Genomic DNA, 22585 nt, shown 5'->3' on the forward strand with positions numbered 1-22585 from the left:
GCCATGTGGAGTTTGAATATTATTTTTCTATGTTTGGTTTTTGAGGTCTCTTTGCCTCACTAGTTGACTTTATGATTTTTTTTATTAGAAATGTTACTTTTTATAATAATGATGACTTCTTGAACTTTTAGAGCGACATATCCGTCTCAATGATATTTCTATTGTTGTCTATTTATTATATTTGGTTGTCCATTTCATTATATCTTATTTGTATAAAGAAAGATAGAATATTCGACGCAAGAATTTAGAAAAACCACACCTAAAAATAAAAATAGATTTTTTCTTGTAAGAAAAATTAAGTTTGTGATTTCTTTTTGCAAATTATGTTTTAGAACTTTTATTCACAAAATTAAACTTTGAAAAAGTTTTTTGAAACAAATTTTCTTCCTTTTAAAACAACTAAAATTATAAGTGTTTTATTTATTTTAGAACGAAGTAACGAAATATTCAAATTACGAGGTCTAGTCTGGATAATGACACTAGACTAGTAGACCTCTCTAGTCTCTCCTCACACACAGAGACAACACTCTCTCTCCTCACACAGCAGCGTTTAGTAGTTTTGTCTGTATCTGCAGCAGTGGGATGAATGTTGGAAGCATAGGAAGCATAAACACATAATCTTCAAAACCCCCTCAATTCATCAAAACTCTTTAAATTTTAAAAACAATTACAAATACTAGTGAAGCAGAAAGCTGAATAGTTGACATTGGCGGCCACCGCTAAGCTCAACCCTCTTTCTCTCTCTCTCCAATATAAAACCAAAAACAGGAGCAACCCAAAAAAAATAACAAAAAACAGAGCTCAGAAGGTCTGAAAGAAAACCTTTTTCTGAAGTATTGGTAATTTAAGAGAGAAAAATTATTAATTTCTTCTGTTCAAACTGAACAACATTTTTTTTTTTGTTCAGAAAAAGAGTACCTAATTCTTTTGGATTTCTCTTTGCATTTTTAAAACAAAAATGGCAAGTGGAAATAGAACTGGGTATGGAAATTGGGAATTGGACAAAGGTGAGATAAATTTAGATTATTGTGATGTTGGTTTAGGTTTAAAGTTACCATGGCAACAACAACAACAACAACAACAACAACAACAACATCAACAACAACAACAACAACAACAACAACAGTCATCTTTTTCAAGTGGAAGAGATTCAATTACTGCAGTTCCATGGCTTCAAACTCGTCAAAATCGTCAAGAAAACAGAAGTTCAAGTCCTACAATTTCTGGGTTTCATCAAATTTCTCGATTTGGTAATTTACACAATTGATTTTCAATTGGGTCTTTTTTATTTATCTTTATACAATGGTAAAAATCTAATCTTTGGGTAATATTTTTTTTTTGTTAGGAGATGGAGGAAGATTGACATTTACAGCAGGACAAAGGCAAGAATTAGAGAGACAAACAATTATATACAAATATATGATGGCTTCTATGCCTGTACCACCTGAACTCTTAATTCCTCTCTCAAAATACCCATCTTCTACAATTACAACATCATCATCAACATCTTCTGGTTAGTTTCATTTCATTGTATTTCATTTAAAAGATTCTACCTTTATAATTTATAAAATTTAATAGAATTATGATTTTTGGGTGTGAAAAATGAATGAAGAAGTAGTGAGAAAAACAGGGGTGGAAATGAGATATGTAACAGGAAGAGGAGGTGATCCAGAACCATGGAGGTGTAGAAGAACAGATGGTAAGAAATGGAGATGTTCAAGAGATGTAGCACCTGACCAAAAATACTGTGAAAGACATTCTCACAAAGGCCGTCCTTCTCGTTCAAGAAAGCCTGTGGAATCATCATCATCACCTTCACCTTCTATTCTCTCTCCTCCACTTCCACTTACTACTACTACTACTAATACTACAACTCCTTCTGTAACAACTTCTAACCCTATTGTCTTCACTCCTTTTGCTATCCCTAAACCCTCTTCTTCTTCCTTTGACTTGCCTTCTCCTTCCCAGTTCAACTCTCTTCCCAGGTATATATCTCTTTCCTTGTTATTTTTCAAGTCCGAGGAATTGTAGTGATGTAGACGGGATTCGATTATAAGGGTTATTAGTAAAACACTAAATTTTAGTTTTATTTTAAGTATTCTATATTTATTGTTGATTATGATATTTGGGTATTTAATTATTTGATTATCGAGTATGCTAGCGAGTTTAGTTGGTAAAGTTATGCGGAGATGGTATTAAGAATTGAATATTGTCTACACTATGTGGCTTTTCTATATACCTAAAGAAATGTTCTTGAATCTTATAGGATCTTACTTTGGTGTTTTTTTTTTTAATTTGAATTGTTGATTTGATTTGGGTGCCATAGGTCATAATCAGTTTAATTCATGCATTAAATGATCCTGACTGTTATCCATTTGGACTATATCTGGGGAAATGAGAATAAGGAGTAGTGAGTGAATTTATTTTAGGGGTTTCTGTTTTTGTGGTAGGTCATAGGAGTATTTTGTTTTTTCATGTGTAAATGATGTTTGGTGAAGGTGGGGGATAACAATTTTCACATTTGTGGAGGGGGTTTGAGTTGGGATTTCTTTTGAGTGTTTTGACTTAAAACTTTCCCTTTTGGTTATAAAAATGCAACTTTAGGTACCCAGATTGGTTCATGAAGAAGGATGTTGCACCACCTAATGCTACTACTGCTCCTGCTTGTCTTTATACACAACAAATAGGTGAGACAAGAGCATCAGCTGTTGATGATCATCAAAGTTGCCTCCTTTCTAGGCCTTTTATTGATGCTTGGTCTTTAGGTGATCATGTTGATCCTAAAGATGCTACTAATACTATTGATAATGATAACAATAGTATTACTACTAACAAATGTCCTACCCCTTCCTCTCCACTTAATTCCATTTTACCCCTTACATTGTCTATGTCCGCCGGGTTTGATCACGATCACGATCACCATACCTCAGACGACAACACGAAAGACCATCTCGAGCGGTCTTCGTTATCTTCGGCATCTCATCATCATCATCATCAGCCATTCAATTGGATGAACTCGTGGATTAGTTCGCCACCTGGTGGTCCGTTGGCCGAGGCATTGTGCCTTGGGATATCTGGAGCAGGGAATGGAAGAATGGGTAGTCATTCAGATGATCAGTTGGTGTCACCACATGGACATAGCACAAGCTCTAGCACCACTACTCTGGGATAGCAACCTCACATTAGTGCAAGTCCACTGGTTCATCACTAGCTAGCTAGCTAGCAATCTGTTGATTCTTTTGTAGGCTGGAGTCAATCTTTTAAGAGTTTTGGGTAATAGATAAAGGGGAAAAAAACCACTTTTAAAAGTAAAGCTGTTTATATTGTATCTTTATTTTGTGGTTCTCTATTTCTGTCATGGTGTATTCTCCTGTTTTAGCTATGATGGACAGTGGAGATGCTGTATTGCATTAATCATCTGTCACTTTCAGTAATTTGGCCTAATTTCCTTTCTGTTACCTATGTGGCTATATCTATCAGACTATCAGTCTATATGCTGAGACCTCTACTGTTCATTGCATCACTACTATGAATTTTTTTGGAATTTGTTTGTGACAACCTAGGCTATGTTTAGTTCACTTAATTGTTTGTTGACATGAACAAAGTCAGGAAAAACCTTTGAAATTATTTCAATATTGTATTTTTTTGATTTGAACTTATCTGATCTAATCTGAACTTATTTTTTTTAATTTGATATGATTTTATTTTTTCTGATCTGATTTGAAGTAAGCAAAAATAAGGTAAACTGAACATAGTCTTAGTGATGACAATTTGTCGGGCCGGGTCGGGCCACCATGACCTAGAATTGGATTGTGGGTGGGATTTTTAAGGGTTGTGGGCCAGATAGGTTAGGCATTCAGATGAGTTCTTGCCTCTATCTGGTTTTTCATGTATAAAGATTAATATAGTCGTTACTTGTTAGGCATTTACTTGTGTGGGTGAGAATTATATGTGAGTTCAATGGTTGAAACGTTGACCTTTCAACTTTATGGTTGGAGTTTTTGTGGATATTTGCTGTAGGGTTGACCTTGGTTGTGTTAGTAAATTTCCGAATCGATTTTTTTTACTTGTGTGGGCTGTATTCAGCACTTTTTGTTACCGGACCAATATGGGCTGGGCTGTGGGTATTGTCAGTTTTTGAGCGGGTTGGTGACAGGCCTAGCCTGGTGGCTCTGGGGAGCGAGTGGGCAAGGGTGGGCTGGACTGATCTGGCCCAGAAGTCATCTGTAAGTACTCACAAGACTCTAAACTTGAAAGTTGATCTCAACAAAAGAAAAAAGTCACGATAATCTTTTTCTTTAAATAAGCTTTGTTTATTTGTCATTTTCAATTTTAATATTAGTCCCATCTCCTATCCTGTCGTTTATACACAAACAAATAAGTACATTGACTTCTCTACTAATACATCAAAGTTGATAACTTTTTATAATGAATTAAGTTCAGTCAGCTATCGGTATGAACAATAATTGCAAAGTACCAGGAGATATAGAACATACTTTTGGGATATTTTTTGAATAATATGGTAACATATTTAAATAGAGACAGTATGATTTGATTATCATGGGAATATCATGATTGACAATATTTAAGGTATTAGTCTCCCGTCAAAAAAAAAAAAGTATTAGCCACTCTTGAAAGCAGTGGCGGATCCAGGATTTGATCCACGTGGGTTCGAATTACTTTGAGAAAAACGTGAGATATATGCATTAATAATTTGTCTATGCATTAACAATTATATAATATTTATCGGAGCATTTAAAAAATATAGATGTACAAAAGGATAACTAAATCCTCTTCTTTTTGGAAGAAACATAAATTTAACTATCTAGCTAGGTATGAACTATTTCCAAATTAAAAATCGGAAGACAAAAAGTTCAAAAGTAATATGTAGAATCATGGTCAGGAATTATTTTTGGTATTATCTAAAAATAATTAAGAAGGAAAAATTTGATGTGAATAATCCAACTTTATGTTTTCATATTTTGGGATCGTTATCATAATAATCCAAACTCTTTTCTGCTTTGCCGTTATAGCATCACGAATACATTTTGAGTATTATATTTATATATATATATATAGGACGTTGTTGACTTCATATGGAGTATTTCGTTTAGATAGTACTTGAACTTGTGTGTTTCGAAAATTATAAAAAATTGAGATTATTATAAGATAGATAAAAGTTGGGGTTAAGTAAATACTCTACAAAACTTAAAATTCAAACGAAACTAAAAAGTACAACTCTATATAAATAAAAAATAAAAGGAAAAAAAAGTAAAGTTGAGTATAGAAGGAAAAATAATAATGAATGAGAAGCAATAATTTTGGGGACTCGAGATTGCCAACAGGAAAAAAAAATGGAAAGGGGGAAAAAGAGAAAAATAATGTAGAGGAATCCTCTTTAGGATTCGAACCTGCGCGTTGGTAGGCAAGAGCCAAAGCTTGCGGCCCAACCACCATTGAGCCAAATATCAAAACTCTGATAAAAGACCGCGCAGAACAATTATATTAGATCTTTTGTTTCGGTATTCTGTCGAATTTCCTTTTTTTCTCCGGATTTTCGTGGGTTCAGTTGAAGCCACTGAACCCACGCTAGATCCGCCCCTGCTTGAAAGTGACTCTACATATTATACTTTTTCTTGGCTTCCTTTCGAAAATCGGTAGTAAGATGAATTTTTCTTTGGGCTGCCTTTGTATAGGGCCATTCATCCAGATGCTCCCACAAGCCCCAAATCCCCCTCCTTTTTCCAACAATATTGAAATTTTGCTTCCATCAAGATTTAAACCTTGGTCTTCCTTGTAGGAGATAGAAAGTCATACCATTAGACCCAAGGATCCTTAGTACTCTGCATATTATACTTATTTGAACGATAAATAGCATTATAGTGTAAAATATTGAAGGTGTTACTCAATACGACAAAGAAGTCACAATACATACACATACTTCCATTGTGATTTTGTTTTTTTAATTAGGTAAAAAAAAATCATTTGACCTGCCTATATATAGAGCTTTTCATCATTTAAACCAATCCTAATTCTTACACTTTAATTTAACTATCGTGAGAATATGATTTAAAATACTGAAGGTATTACTGTATATGAAGAAAAAAAAAAGGTAACAATACATCCTTTTATTTACACCCTCTAAAAATTTCAAACACCATTAAATCATGATTGAAAATGTATTACCATTTCTTCTCTTTTGTGATAATTTTGAACGTTACATGCACAATCACTATTATAATTCTAGCAAGACATCATTTATATTGCCTATAATATATATATATGATGAAACTATTAAGGAATAATTAGAGAATATCCTTATTCTCTATTATGGTTATGTGAATCTAGGTAGTTAGTTTCAGTCAAATGTAATCTATCCTAGTCTAGAATTTTTTGCACGCGATGCGTGCTTGAATTTTTTTTGAACAGAAACTCAATTTTCTTCGACATAAGAGTCAAAATTTGAACATCATACATACGAATTATAATTGTTTTTAGTTGCAAAATTTGATTGGTTTAGTTTCTGTCACTTAAGTCTCTCACCATTCTTTTTGTTTTTTTTTTTTTACTTTTCAAAGTTAAATTCTATGAACAAAATAGATTTTTTTTTTTTTAATTTATTTATGATTTCTAATATTATAATTTTTTAGTTGATTTTTGAATTAAGTACAGTACTTCATAAATTGTAAAGAAAGTAGACACTTTGATTTTAAGTCAATTTTTTCATAGGTTGTAGTTTGTAAGTGATTTTTAAGTTTTTGTAAAGTTTTCTCATTTTAGTGATTTGCATAACGTAAATTATGCAATTTTATGATTTTAGTTGACTTGTGAGTGATTATTATAATTATATTTTTGATATTTTTGTTTGAAGTCCCCTTTGATTTGTAAGTGAATTTGTAATTTAGAATGGGAAGGGGGTAAGATAGTCTCTTCATTCGGGGACACCATAACTCCCCCCTTCCCTTATATAATAGAGATATGTTGTACTTTAATTCTTAAATGATATTTTATATAAACCTTTTTACCTTATAATTTATCGCTATTATATAATAGAAAAAATACGTCCAAATATATGTAAAAGTTTCATTATATATAGGAAACACTATAAAAAAAGTAAATAATTTTTTTCCTTGTCTAATTTCTAAATTCTGATTTCACTACAAATACACCTCTATTTTTTTTTAATCATGACCCACCATTAATTGTGAATGGTTCTTGAGAATAGTGATTTGTAAGTAAGTTTTTGTAAATGTTTTTGTATGTATTGACGTTATAGGTTATTAATTTTAGTTTGTATATTAATTTTAAGTTTTAATAAAGTTTCCTGATTATTTGAATGATTTGCGTGATTTTTATAACTTGATTTTTTCAATTGTATGGGTGATTTATAAAGTTTCTTCTTTTAAGTGATTTATGAGTGAGTGTTGTAAATTTATTTTCGGTATTTTGATTTTTGACATTCCTTTTGTAATTTAGAAAGAGAAGGGGGGCAAAATAGGCGTTTCAAAAGAGGACACCGTTGCTCCCCCCTTCCCTTATATAATAGAGATGATGAAACTATTAAGGAATAATTAGAGAATATCCTTATTCTCTATTATGGTTATGTGAATCTAGGTAGTTAGTTTCAGTCAAATGTAATCTATCCTAGTCTATGTTGTTATTTTGTATCCTTATACGTAGCATAGAAATAGCAAGCTGTTATCTTGCTTTGAAGACTTAGTCTGCTACTTATCTTCTTCTAGGTTAGTGTTAATTATGACTTGAAATCTTGTGAATGGCATAAGGCTGACTTTGAATGCACATATATCCCAATTTATAAATGGTTTTGATGTGATTCAAATTGGAGGTGATAGCTTGTTCAAAGATCTTTCCAATGATAGGTCATATGCGAAATTCCGATAAGAAACGAGAAAGTTACACTCGTTTTACGAATGACTGACGAAGCTGTTTCATACCGGGCTCGAAAACCCGCGGGCGCGGGCTATATCCCACGGGCGGGCATAACATCTGTGAGAATGGGGATGACTGGCCGCGCGGGCGCGGGGTACACCCTGCGGGTCGGGCGCTGAACGCGTATCTTGATATTTTTTCGTTCTTAAGTTATCTTTTAGGGTTTGTACGGGTTCCTTATGATTATAAAAAGGGCTCTTAGTATTCATTATTATTAACACAACTTATGAAATACTTTTAGCCTCTAGATTTAGGACTCTTGTATTATTATCTCTGATTTTCTCCATTATAGTGAAGAAGCTCTAATCCTCCACCTGTGGATGTAGGACAAATTTGACTGAACCACGTAAATCCTTGTGTTATTTGTTTGTTCATCTTTATAGTTTTCTCACCTTCATTATTTCATTGATTTTCTGTTCCGCATTAATCAAACTACAACACCTATTTCCTAACAAACTGGTATCAAGAGCTTGGTTGTTTTAAGATCTTAAGTGTTTATAGAAAAAGTTTGATTTTTTTCATTATGTCAATGAAATACAATATTGAGAAATTTGATAGGCAAGTAAATTTTGGCCTATGGCAATTAAAGATGAAAGCCATCCTGGTTCAAAGTGGTTGTTACAAGGCTTTGGTAGGTGCATCCAAAAAGCCTTCGGATATGACAGATGATCAGTGGGAGGATATGGATTTGAAGGCACTCTCAGCAATTCATTTAAGTCTATCTAATGAAGTTTTGAGAGAGGTTGCCAAAGAGACGACTGCTGCGAGTTTGTGGTTGAAGTTGGAGTCACTTTATATGACAAAATCTGTGACCAACCGTCTACTACTAAAATCTAGACTTCATGATCTCAGTCTAGAAGAAGGTAAACCGCTTGAGTCTCATTTAGATGAATTCTTCTCTATAATTATGGATTTGCAAAACATTGATGTTGAGATCGATGATGAGGATATGGCTATTAGGTTGTTGTGTTCTTTACCACCTTCGTATAAGCACTTTCGAGATACCTTATTATATGGTAAAAATGATTTGAGTTTGCAGGATGTTAAGGAGGCCTTAACTCAGAGAGATTTAATTGACAATAAATTAGTTAATAAATCTAATAATTCTGCCAACACAAATGCTTTGGCTGCTCATGGTGGAAAGAATTCAGGCAAAATCTGTAACTATTGTCATGTGAAGGGTCATATTAAATATGAGTGTTGGAAATTAAAGAAGAAAAATGGAGAAAGGTCCAATGAGGGTCAATCTGCAAATATTGCCGACGCTGTTTTTGATGATGATCTTGCACTTTAGGGTTACAAGATTTAGGGCTGCGGTTTCTACGATCTCTTTATGTTTGGTGCCCTTTTGAGATCTCTTGGTAAAACGAGAAACCGTGTGGATTTTGCTATGGAGTCTATGATAGATTGTTTTTAAGTTTGTAATAAAGTAACAATATTGGTTATGCATTAGATTTTGTTCTAGTTATGCTATTTCTTATCTCAAATTTGGTACTTTTGTGATTATTAAGTACTATTGCAATTTAGAAATTATTGTTGTCATTCAGTTTCTAGAATTGCTTTTAAGTTTGTTGTTGAGATGAAGAAGTGTTTGAAGAGAGTTTGGTCAATTTGAGGAATCATGCTTGGCGTTGGTGACTTTATACTCTCGATCTAGGCCATGTGATGGTTTTGTATACGGATTTTGTGTTCGAAGACGCATCGGTACACTAGTTATAGAAGATGTCCGTTCTGGATTGCCTACAATGGGTAGGTTTATGGAATTTTGTTTAAGGTGGAGGTTCTATGGTGTTTTTTGTTGTTGTTGAGCATCACTTCTTGGTTCAAGGTGGAGTTACCTTGTTTGATCGGTTTCAAGTCAAGGTGGAGATTTGTTAATTATGACTTGAAATCTTGTGAATGGCATAAGGCTGACTTTGAATGCACATATATCCCAATCTATAAATGGTTTTGATGTGATTCAAATTGGAGGTGATAGCTTGTTCAAAGATCTTTCCAATGATAGGTCATATGCCAAATTCCGATAAGAAACGAGAAGTTACGCCGTTTTCGAATGACTGACGAAGCTGGTTCATACGGGCTCGAAAACCCGCGGGCGCGGGCTATATCCCGCGGGCGGGCAGAACATCTGTGAGAATGGGGATGACTGGCCGCGCGGGCGCGGGGTACACCCTGCGGGTCAGGCGCTGAACGCGTATCTTGATATTTTTTCGTTCTTAAGTTATCTTTTAGCGTTTGTACGGGTTCCTTATGATTATAAAAAGGGCTCTTAGTGTTCATTATTATTAACACAACTTATGAAACACTTTTAGCCTCTAGATTTAGGACTCTTGTATTATTCTCTCTGATTTTCTCCATTATAGTGAAGAAGCTCTAATCCCCCATCTATGGATGTAGGTCAAATTTGACTGAACCACGTAAATCCTTGTGTTATTTGTTTGTTCATCTTTATAGTTTTCTCACCTTCATTATTTCATTGATTTTCTGTTCCGCATTAATCAAACTACAACACCTATTTCCTAACAGTTAGCTTTGTATGCCTATTTAAGGAGGCCTTATACTTCAATATTAATTCATTCAAAACCTATCACATATCTTATATGGTATCAAGCTTTTAGATCCTTTCATTTTTTTTCCCTCAACTCCATCAGCCATCATGGTACACGACACGGTCATGCCCAACCATGCTGATCCCTCCAAACCTTTTACTTTAATTCAAGTTCATAACTCCATTAAGTTAACTTCTACAAATTACATTGCTTGGAAAACTCATCTTCAAGCAACTCTACTAGGCTACGACCTATGGAAGTTTGTTGATGGCAGCTACCCCTCTCCTCCCGCCTCGATCACCGCTGATGGTGTTTCCGTGGCTAATCCCGCTGCCCTCACTTGGTTCCGCCAAGATCGCTTAGTGTTTGGCGCAATTGTTGGGCATTGCCTAGTTTGTGATTAGTCAAATCAAAAACATTAAACAGAAGTAGGTGGTGCTCTAATTAACATAAGGCTCTCTTGATTTTGATTAGCCTTTCAAGTTTCAACCTATAATTAATTACTCAAGATAAGACATTTGGATTGATTTGAGTACATTAACACTAGATATTAATCCTACTGAATAACATTAATAATATGATCCCCACCTTCTTAGATGAGTTGTTGAAGCAGGGGAAATTTCTCCCCCAGTTAAATCAGTGTAAGAAGAAGAACATGTGGTTCCTTTCTCAACACAATGCAAACCTTCTTGAACACTTCTGAAGCTTGGACTTCTTAAGTTCTGGCTAAAGCGACTATAGTCTGTGTAAATGCTGCCTTTATAGTGTGGCTCAGGAAGAGGAAATGACAGTCTTTTCTTCGCTGAACCGCCTCTTTCTCTATCTGATGTCGAATGTCTCTGCCTTGGTGTACTTTGAGTCCTAGCTCTAGCCTTTGCTGATTCTGTGGCTGCCATGTAGTTTGGTGTGGTTGCAGTTGGACAGCTTACGCGTAAGCTAGGGGTGTTTGCAGCTGAGTGGCTTCTAAACCCGGCCTTAGCACATCGCGGGCTTGCTGATTGAACTTGTCGTGGCCTTATCTCGTGTAAAAATGGGGTTGTGGGGCGCGTTGTATTGTTGAGGGGAGAGGAGGCAACATGTAGACTATGCCTTCTTGTACTTGGTGTCCTAAGGTGAGGTTGTAATGATTCCATTTCAATATCTTTTATAGCTTCTATTCTCTGTGTTGTTGTTAATCTGTTGTTATTCTCACTGTACTCTTTTGATTCTAACCATTGACTGAGCCATTCACTGTCCTTGTTTTCCTCATCATTCATACATGTTTTGCGGTCGAATCTTCGTATCTTGATATATATAGAAAAGAAACATCAATATATGAGATAATCACTAGCCCATATGACAATCTATTTAGAAAACTTTAAAGTTTTGTATTGATTGTGGATTGAACTGTGTATCTTTTAATTTATCAGTAAGTTATGTTCCTAGTTAGAAAAATAATTTGAGAAGAACAAAGTGATAGAATATAAATCTATTCTTGGGACTCCAATAATCACTTAAGCATTTGGTTGAGTTGGTCCTTTGACCCGAAGTTTAAAAGTGAAGTGACAAACCTGTTGAGATAAAGCATAGGCAAGGGCTTGTTCACGGTCTAAAGATGCATCCTTTCTGCTTTGCAATATGGCTTCAATATCTTCTATTGTGTACGAATTGACTTTGTATCGATCTTCGATGTTATGCTCATCTTCATACTATAAAACAAATTGTAGAACAGTGGCAGAGTCAAGGATTTCTGTCAGAAAAGCCAAGCCTTAAAAGTATTTCTTTAAGAAAGAGAGATAAATGCTCAAAAATTGGCAATGTCACGAAACAAAAGCAATGGAATTTAAAACCACTACTGCAAATATGAGTTGAGATCCTCTCTATTTTCTACAGAAATATATGGTCCATTTCCTAAATTAATGGTCGGAAATGTTTGGAAGGAGGAAATAGGGGGGAGTCTTCGGAATTATTTTTTAAAAAACTAGTTTAGGTGTTACGATCTTAAGATAGGAAATGGATGAAAAGAAATAGAAAGGATCCTAAGACTGTATATATGAGCGTCGGAAGAAAAATATGGAGATATTAACTATCTAACACCAGCATTCCTTTTAATAAATCTTCAAAAAGGCAAGAAGAGCTTACCATTGATTTCCTTTGGTGGATGTCTTTGTATTTGTCCCATAAGTTATTACTTTCAGCATACATTGACTTCCGGGTTTGATCATTCGAAAGCCTTGGTAGAGATTTTTCACGAATTTTAGCTTGTACACGAACAAGAGTTTGCATGCATTTTAGTGTTGTCTTTGCTTGCTTTCTCATGTTATGACCCCTCACTAATGCTTGAAGCTTCACAATACCCTTCAATGCGCGCAACGCTCGCCTTGCCTTCATTCAAGCAATCAGTATTAGGAAAATGGAACTAAATGACATAATAAACAATGTTCACCATCTGAGTACAGTAAACACTAACTAGTGCTACTTAAAGTCTAGTACAACATTAACAATGTCGTCGAAGTAGATGCAATAGGACGAGGTTGACTTCATTTAATATTCGATAAAAATCTAAAAGATTACAACATTGACACTTATAAATCAATAAAAATCATTTTTAATTCGATAAAGATATAACTACAAGTGTGTTTTTACCCATACACAGTTTTAAATTCAGTAAAAAATAAAGGTGAGTATCATGGAGCTTAATTAAGATTACTCTAAAACATAGTAAAGTTTCGTTCATATATTGAATGAAAAAGAAGCTTGATATTTTAGATTGATCATCATGTTTTCTAAAGAGAAACTATACAGATATTAGAGCAGAGATTAAAGAGCAAGATACTAAAGCTGAAAAACTATTTCCTAAAAGTATTTGTGCACCTAAAAATACAGGACACAATGTTTACTCGATCACCATACAAGCATACTCTATAAATTTGCCTTTTTGCCTTTTACACGCAAATTTAGAGCGTTATCAGGAAAATCTAGGACGTGATTTAACAAACAAGAAAATAAAACGAAGCAAAGATTATGAGACGGAAGGAGTACTTACTAAGTAGCCTCTGAAACATGTTTGAATAATTAAAGCAGCATAGTATTCTCTAGCCAAATACGCAGGTATTATTTCCTGAACTCTAACTCCTATGTGAGCAGTTGCCACAACAACTGCTTTAGCTGGTTTTTCATTGCTACTCACATTAGCCTCATAATGTTGATTATGACTTATAAGCTTTCTGAAAATCCATCTTCTTTTCTCTGTTTTCTGTGGAACACCAAAAATCATACCTAACATATGAATAATAGTTACAGAAAATTGTTAATTTGATTACATTTCATAAAAAAACATGCATAAAGCTATCACCTTTCCTTCATCTTCATCTTCTCTGGAAAATTCTTCTCTTCTTTTGCAGTTTTTCTTGGGAGATAATTTAGTAGGAGATCTGAAAACCTTTTTTACAGCACTAAACCAAGATGTACCCCCTTCCTTCCCCATTTAGGCGCATAAACAAGATTAATGAAGTTTAAAAGACAATTTGATCTTATAATAATAAGATTACGTAAACATATATATACACTATATACTTGTATATATGTGTGTAACGACTAGAATAATAAGAGTTGCAATTTATATATACTCAACCAGCGTAGACGTACTGCAGTGGCGTGGATGCATTATGGAATTACACTCCTAACAAAATGTCATGTCAGAGGTTGCCATTAAAGTTTGGTTATCTAGATATTGGGAACATTTGGGTTAGTGATGGAGGAGAAAATAAGGAAGTACAAAAGCCCACTAGAAAAACCAACAAAGTGAGTATCGAGGTTTTATCCAATATATTAAATGTTCATGTGTGGAGATTTTTTTATAGATATGAAGAAAAGTTAGGTCATCTTTTAATTTGGGTTAATTAGTTGGACTAATAAGTTTCTTTATTCCTATTTATTCTTTGGTATGGCTATATGTAACAACTCACATGTAATGTTAGGGAGTTAATGAGACTATTGTTGCTAGTGAATTATTTTGGTTTAATTTTAAAAGAAAATTAATGAGTTGAGCATAATCAAGTTCGATCGTAAAACTTGTATGAACCTAATCAATTTAAGCATTTTGTTTTTACATATTATAAATAGTAAAATTTGCCGAATGAAAGTTTAAAATTAATGAGTTACTCAAGATGGTTAACAACCTTCTAAAAAGGAGTTATTCGGTTTAGAATTTTTTTGTACTCAAGTCAAGTTGAGTTTTAAGCTAAGGCAAGGTAAGTTAATGAGTTACGTGCAAAGTTTAAGGTTTATTACAGGTGCTACAAGTTGAGCGTATCTGCGCTAGGTTTGACACGTTAGTATATACTTAATTAGCACCATATATGGGATTAATAACACTAATACAAATGAATGTGTCTCAGAACCATCCTCCTACACTAAACTAGGATTATTAGCAAAAGTCCAGTAAACAAAATACATAACAAAGTTCTACTCTCTAAAACCAATCGACAATAAGATGAGGAGATAATTAGAAAATTAATTAGGACTTTCTTCTTTCAAGACTGGCGTAGCCGGAATTACGAAAGGGAAAACAAGTGCAATTCGTAATACGAATGAACAGATTAATTTACAATGATAAATCTGTGAAAAACTCTGAAATTCACTGGAAAAGAGATAATTTGCAAATATTATTGTCAGAAGAATAATTGTGTCTAATAGCGGCTCATTTAAATAGCCTTAACAAAACCCTGATACGAAAACCAACTAAAAACAAAATCGTAAATTAATAAAATGTTGTTTTCAGATTCTAAACGAACTCGAATAGCTTAAAAAGTCTTTAGGTCACGGTATAACATAGCAATGAATTATATAAGTTGGTTAGCCTGTTCTCTTTTCGAAATTGTATTTTATTAAGCATTCTGAATTTCTGATCATACCAAAAACTTGACTAGTAAATATCATTTTAGGCTTTATCAACAATGGGCTTCTTCATACGTCAAAACACTAAACCGACTCATACAAGATACAACCACCTAAAACGAACTTTGGGAAAAGAGAGAGTAGAGGCGAGAGTGGTATTAAGTTGAGAGGGTGAGAAGGGTGGCAAATACATAAGAATCCCATGTGATTTATCGAAATATTAATGGCATTCACGTGGTACGTACAGACAGCTGAATGACGAGAGAAGAAGAGGAGGGAGAAGTTACAAGTTAGTGTTGAATTGGTTGGCTTATCTGCTATTGGGATATGGAACATAGAAACAAGCAAATAGATCAAAACTACACCAACCCCAATTTGCTTTTATCTTATTCTTATTATCATATGAATAATATAATATCTTTCTACTTCCTCGTTTTATATTACTTGCTACATTTTTAGGTAATTTTTAACGAAGAAAGTGATAGAGAGTAAAAAGAAAAGGAACCCTTATAAGAGAAGAGAAATAGAAAGAATTTATTGTCCAAAAAAAATGTAACAAATAATATAAAACTTTCTATAATAATAAGTGTAGCGAGTATTATAAGATGGGGGAATAATAATATACGTAGTATGAGCGGTGAGTATTTAGAGACCTCGAAGACTGCCATTTCCAAACCTGTGGTAATTGTGTATTTTTTGGTTGTTGATGGGGAACTTGTTTCTGGGTAGCAGAGACCCTCTGCCAATATTTGCCGTTTAGACTGGTCAAACTGTCACATCTTTTATTTATTTTAGTGTGTATGATTATGCTTGATTTTTATAAAACAACAAATAAGTTACTAGTCATATTAAATGATTGTATGGATTTAGTACCAAGTATGTAGTGTAGTTTTGTATTTTAATGCAGTCGATGAGATTGAAATTGAAGATGTGTATATAAGTATTAAGTCCTATTATATGGTGGTGTATATATATGTGCGTGATCTGAACGTAACATGTATGTTTAAATGTTCTTACTAATAGAAATCATACTAAAAAGTGTTAATTTCATAGCTTGCGTACCCTTGTGGTTGGGATCTTTGTCTGTTGCTTCAGTTTTATGTAGCACTCATAAAATGTAGGAACTCTATATTGGGCCGTTGGTGCATGTGATCAGATCATCCAATTTCAAATCAGAAAATCAATAAATAGATAAAATAGATGTAAGTAAAGGTGTTAAGTTTTAATTGAATTTTATTCAATCGAACTTATTTTTACTGAAATGAATCTATTATTTATATAAGTTGAATTAAACTTATTTCTGTAGTTTTTCTTACATAATTTACTAAGTTTTACTAATTTTCACAATTTTTTGCTGAACTGAACTTGTTTTGGTTGAACTTGACTTACTTTTAATGAACACAAACTTACTTTATCAAGGTGAACTATACATGCTTTGTTAGAGAGTATCCATAAATATAAAACCTTACATTGATAGTTTATTGTTATGCGGACTATACGTCTTGAATCTCATCCCGCTAATTTCCCTTATTTGAGATTCTAAACCTCCCATTTGAGTATTGAGTTTAGAATCCATACCCTATTTAAACCAAAAAACAGTTTATATTTGAAAATGAATTATTGATCCATGTATGTAAGATCTCCTTTCTCATAACATTTCATTTCAGAGATGTATTGCCAATAAATTGAAACATGCTACTAGAGTACTAGTAGTATATACTTATGTAACTGCTAAACAATTCTTTTTTCCCCACTATTTACAATTTTACATACTCTGCTTTAACTACATTAGTTCAGGAAAATTTTATCATACAATCTTAATATATATTTTTTAAATGTTGTTGATACCTTTACAAATATATAATTATAGATATTCATAAACGTCCATTCCTAAAAGAAATTGTTAATACTCAAAGTTATACATCGATTTTGATGCAAAGAGAAATGAAAGGGGAAAAAAAAGGGTATGAGATTACTTTATGTTTCTAAAAAGGGTGAGGGATCGGACTGTGTGAAGCTTCAATATTTTGGTGAACCCACTACTACACTAGTCTCACTGTCAGGAAATAGCAGCCCAACTTTGTGCGAGTGGTTGAATGGGCTGAGGTAAATATATGGTTTACTTTGAGTGTCTTCTCTGAGACATGCATGGTTGTTTTTCTCTTGGGCAGGATTTGAGCCTCCAATTAGAACTAACCTATCCACAAATCCACAAAGGACAATAGTCCAAACAGATTGAAACTACCATTCCCATATACAAAAAACACTCCAAAAAAGTTAAATTTATTTATTATTATAAAAATGATCATATTGAACTGACACATTTCACAAGTATAATTAGTCAATTATGAAATTCAAATTCATTAGAAGTGACTGAGTGAGAGGAGGATAGTAAGAGAAATCTCTCCAAATGAACTTTGATCTCATGACGTTGAAGTCATGAAAGCCAGCCGTTACCACTAAGTTAAGCTTTATTTGATTAATTTATATACTTAAATTATGATAAAGCATTACCAAAAACTCCTTTAAACTAGCAATTTTTATTAGTAACATCAATTATGCACTATAATCTCCATTTACATATGCTAACAAGTTCTCAAGTTGTGCCATCAATGGTGTGCATGTCCTATAAGTTTCTGCTAAAAACAGTAACGTACTAACGTGGGTACGAGAAGCAAGTCAGAATTTCCTAAATGGATGTAAGTTTGATGATTGGTGCATTGAATCTCTGATAAGTGTGTTTCTAACGCACTTTACGTGGCTTTGTAAGCCTTAGTGAGAAATTGGACATCATTGTGCCTTAGTGAATACACAACAAAACTAACCTTCTTGTTTAACTCATGAAATCATAAAATAAAATTATCATCACATAGATATTAACACAATTTAAATTGGTAAATTTTGTGTTGAAATTCTATATTCGTTTTATTATACATTGCTTAATTAGTGAAACGATAAAATAAAACATATTTTAACTACTCATGCATTAAAATTAATTATTTAACTTAAACACATTTAAGATTTTAGGATATTACACAATCTTCCTTATTTGTTGAATCTAGCCAACAACCAACTTACCTTTCAAAAGTATAAAAATATCAACTTACCAAATAATACCCCCGATCCTCATAGAGTAGTGAAATAATAATAAAAAGGGAACAACATAATTCAATCATGATCCATACCAATATATATATACATATATATATATATATATATATATTATAATATTTATATATATATATTTAATATATATATATATATATATATATATACCTCCATGTCAATTAATAAAATAAAGTTCCCAACCATATGCTTGCATCAATCTTCCATACAAACATAATATGATCTCATAAATAACATGTTTCACACAACGGCACAAAACATGCGAATCTTAACACAACATAAATCATGTACTAACTCTGTTTCCTAAAGATCTTCCTTGTTACTGTTATTATATATACCAATGAGAATTAATTTGTGTGGGATGGATAAAGTAGGAGAGAGAAAGGGGTTAAGATAAATAAACAAATAAAAAGAGGTTAAAGTAGGAGAGAGAAAGGGAGTAAAATTAAATTAATAATGTAATGGTATACCATATAATATGAACATGAGAGGGTAAAAAGGGAAAAAATTCCAAATAAGGAGTAAAGTAAAAGAGAAAAGATCTTTTGGAAACGTACTTACACGAAAAGAGGGAAGATATTTAAGAAACGAAGGTAGTATGAACTCAAAATAGTTCCTATACATGAGACTACATGTTTCCATCCTTAAATCATGAAACTAAGCACATCAACACATAGGCATATACATACCTTGTGTAGACAAACTGGGTGGCCACTTTCACAACCTTAAAAGTCGCCTACAACGAATTCTCCGCCTAATAAAAATACACATAACCAAAAATCAATACTCAAATAATCTCCAACAACTTTAAAATATTTTAAACCTTTAAAAATATTTAAAAGTCTTATCCATCCTTAGAACTTGAATTACTAACACTTCCTAGTATAATACTACTATACTAGTCATTAAAATCTTTAAAACTCCATCAATAATATCCTTTTTAAAATTTCAGAAACATATAATCTATTAAAATTCCCTTTAAACATGTTTAAACATACTTAAACTTATAAGGATAATCAATTCCATAGTTTATAACATAATACTACGATTTTTCAATCTTTAACATCCTAAAAATACATGCTTTGATAATTAAAATTCCAATATAAACATAATAAATAAATATGAATTTTTATTTCATCAATACATAAATTATATAATCTTAGATTCATAATCAAATCATCAAACTAAAGCTTTTAAACATAATTAAATTAAACAAAAACAAATCTTAAAAACACAGTCATTAAATAAAACTTGAGGAGGAAGAAAGATAATCAAACCAAAACAAAGAGGAAAGAATAAAAAAGGGCGCCGGTCAAGGATGGCGGCAGCAACACGGTGGTTTGATGAGGAGGGGAGGTTACTTGTTGAAGAAGAAATCGTTTCTTTGAAGAGAAGGAAGGAAAAACCGTGATAGAGAACGGAAGAGGAGAGGGGGTGCGGTTCTTAGAATGAGGAGAGAGAAAATATTGTATGGGGAAAATTTATGGGTTTAGTGAATTTATATATGCGTTTTTGCTTAGGAAAAGGTAATTGGGCTTAAATATAGTTAAATGATGAGTAAGCTATTTGGTACTACTAAGAGTAATAGAAGACATGTTTTGATCCAAATTGTGCATAGTGGTCAAGTGTTTAATGATCAACATAGAGCTATTTTAGCAGCTCCTTATACTGCTGAGGAAATTAATCTACTTTATTCTCAATCCCAAACAACAAAGCTCTTAGGCCTGATGGCTTTGGAGCTGAGCTCACTTTTATAGAGATGCTTGGGATATTATAGGCCCTAATGTGATTGTTGTTGTGATGGATTTTTTTAGAGGCAGGAAGTTGTTGAATGAGTTAAATACAATTGTGATTACTCTTATTCCAAAGAGTAAATGTCCAAGCAATGTAAGTGACTTTCGGCTTATTTCTTGTTGTAATGTATTGTATAAGTGCATTACAAAGATTATTTGTGGAATATTAAGAAGAATATTACTTGATCTTATTATGGAAAATGAAGGAGGATTTGTGCATCGTAGGTTTATTGTCCACAATATAATGGTAGTGCAAGATGTAGTGAAGCATTATGGTAGGAAGAGTGCTAGCCCAAGTTGTATGATTATAAAGTCGATTTATAAAAGGCATATGATATTGTGGATTGACAGTTTCTTATAGAAATGCTTGAGCATTAAGGCTTCCCTGATGATTTTATTGCTATGATCATGGGATGTGTTACAACTCCCAAGTTCTCTTTGCTGATTAATGGTTATGTGGAAGGTTTTTATTGGCTCTAAAAGAGGTTTAAGGCAAAGTGATCATATGTTATCTCTGCTCTTTATAGAGTGTATGTGATATCTATCTAAGATCCTCAACAATATGCGTGTTTTGGAGCAGTTTAAGTTTCATCCAAGATGAACTAACATAAAGTTGACACATCTTTGCTTTGCTGATGATCTAATCATGTGTTGCAAAGGTGATTTTGTTTCTACTTATATGTTGTTGCAAGCTTTTACGCTTTTCTCTGATGCTTCTGGCTTGAAGGCAAATGCTCAGAAATCAGCCTTTTATAGTTGTGGAGTGAATGAGGAAGATATTTAGAGGATTCAAGATGAGTCTGGTTTTAGGAGGAGTGCAATGCTCTTCAGATACCTTGGAGTCCGTATATATTCTAAGAAGATCTCAGTGGCTCAATGTGATCAACTCATTGAAAAAATGGTTATTAGAATAAGAATTTGGACTTCAAGAAATCTCTCTTATACAACCAAGGTTCAGTTGGTGAATATTGTGCTCATGAGCCTACATATATACTAGGCTTAGGTTTACATTTTGCCAGAAGAGTGCTTGAAAATATTGAGGGGATTAGGTTTCTCATGGAGTGGGCAAAGCTATAGTGAAAAATCTGGTAATATTGCCTCGTAATTTTTTTGTTGGAGTAAAACTATAGTGTATGTCCCAATTAGTGGAGCTAGCTGGTATTGGAGTAAGATTTGTCAGACTAAAGAGAGAATGAAGCAGTTGTTTCTTATCATGAGATATGTAATATGGCTTCTTACTCATAAAAAATGTGTATTCTAGGCTGATAGGTGATAAACCAGTTGTGCATTAGGACGATTTAGTCTGGAATAGACTAAGTGTCCCTAAATACAAATTTGTTAAGGAAAAATTGCCAAAAATAAGCCAACCTTTGGCCGGTCTTCCGTAAATAAGCCAAACTTTCGAAAATCCAGATATAAGCCAACCTTATTATCAGTTTTGCCAATTTTAAGTCAGATGACTTAAAACCGGTTATACAGGTAATTTATATTTATTTTGTTTTTATTTTCCTCTAAATTCAGATCTTCTCTCTCCCCTCTTTATTCTAATATCCTCTCTTTCTCTCCCCACCTTCTCACTCTCTTCACCAATCAGCTCCACCGCCACCACGGATCGCCTACCACCACCGCCACCACGGATCGCCTATCACCACCGCAGCCATAAACCGCCTAACTGCCGCCGCGCAGTGTCAACGCCACCATCGCATCTCCTTTCTCTTCTCTTTGTTCTTCTTCCTTTTCTTATTTTTTTTGGACGAGATCCTTCGATCTCCGCCGCCATTAAAGCCCTTTCTCAGCCATTTAAGGTGTGTTGGGTTCGATTATGTGAGTATTCGATTTTGTGGGGTTGTTTGATTATTAGGTTTGGGTTAGTGGTGGCTTGGGTGTTGAGGTTGTGGCTCGACTATGGAGTGTATTGGGTGGTGGTTGGGTGTGGCCGGGTGGGTTTGGTTCAGTGGTGGGTGGGTTTGTGGTTGTGTTTGGGTTAGGTTATGGGAGTTGGGTTGTGGTTATCTAGTTGGGTATGGTGGGTTGTGATGGTGAGATCTGGGTGGATCTAGTCGGGGTTTTGGGTAATTTCGGTGGTGGTGGGGTGGTTTAAGGTGGGTTCAGTTGTGAGGTAGGTTCGGTGGGTCTGGTGGTTAATGGGGTTCGGTGGGTCTGATGGTTAATGGGGTGGGTTCGGTAGTGGTGGGGTTACGTTCGAAGGGTCTGGTTAGTGGGGTTCATCTGGGAGCGGTGGGATGTTGGTGGTCACTGGAGTGGTCAGTGGTGGGCTGATAGGGCGGT

At 33.8% G+C, this 22585-nt stretch overlaps 2 protein-coding genes across 5 annotated transcripts; one reads left to right on the forward strand and one right to left on the reverse strand.

Annotated features, from left to right (window-relative positions):
• Window positions 1–559: 559 nt before the first annotated feature.
• LOC104892634 (growth-regulating factor 3) lies at window positions 560–3434 on the forward strand. 3 transcript variants are annotated; one of them, XM_048644970.2, is made up of 4 exons: window positions 560–1250; window positions 1349–1513; window positions 1613–1985; window positions 2605–3434. In XM_048644970.2, exons 1-4 carry the CDS (start codon window positions 959–961, stop codon window positions 3170–3172), a joined length of 1398 nt encoding a protein of 465 aa, XP_048500927.1. In that variant the 5' UTR covers window positions 560–958; the 3' UTR covers window positions 3173–3434. The 3 variants fall into 3 exon arrangements, with proteins under 3 accessions (XP_048500927.1, XP_019105027.1, XP_010676918.1); XM_019249482.3 differs by having other exon boundaries at window positions 567–1250; window positions 1346–1513; window positions 1616–1985; XM_010678616.4 differs by having other exon boundaries at window positions 569–1250; window positions 1346–1513.
• Window positions 3435–10463: 7029 nt separating this feature from the next.
• On the reverse strand, window positions 10464–14333 carry LOC104892635 (protein IQ-DOMAIN 17). 2 transcript variants are annotated; one of them, XM_010678617.4, is made up of 6 exons: window positions 13834–14333; window positions 13525–13734; window positions 12621–12863; window positions 12050–12187; window positions 11088–11782; window positions 10464–10888 (listed from the first exon to the last, which is right to left on the reverse strand). In XM_010678617.4, exons 1-6 carry the CDS (start codon window positions 13963–13965, stop codon window positions 10774–10776), a joined length of 1533 nt encoding a protein of 510 aa, XP_010676919.2. In that variant the 5' UTR covers window positions 13966–14333; the 3' UTR covers window positions 10464–10773. The 2 variants fall into 2 exon arrangements, with proteins under 2 accessions (XP_010676919.2, XP_057250937.1); XM_057394954.1 differs by lacking the exon at window positions 10464–10888 and having other exon boundaries at window positions 10944–11782; window positions 13834–14325.
• Window positions 14334–22585: the final 8252 nt, after the last annotated feature.

The sequence above is a fragment of the Beta vulgaris genome, chromosome 5 (assembly GCF_026745355.1).
Source record: "Beta vulgaris subsp. vulgaris cultivar EL10 chromosome 5, EL10.2, whole genome shotgun sequence".
Lineage (NCBI taxonomy): Eukaryota > Viridiplantae > Streptophyta > Magnoliopsida > Caryophyllales > Amaranthaceae > Beta > Beta vulgaris.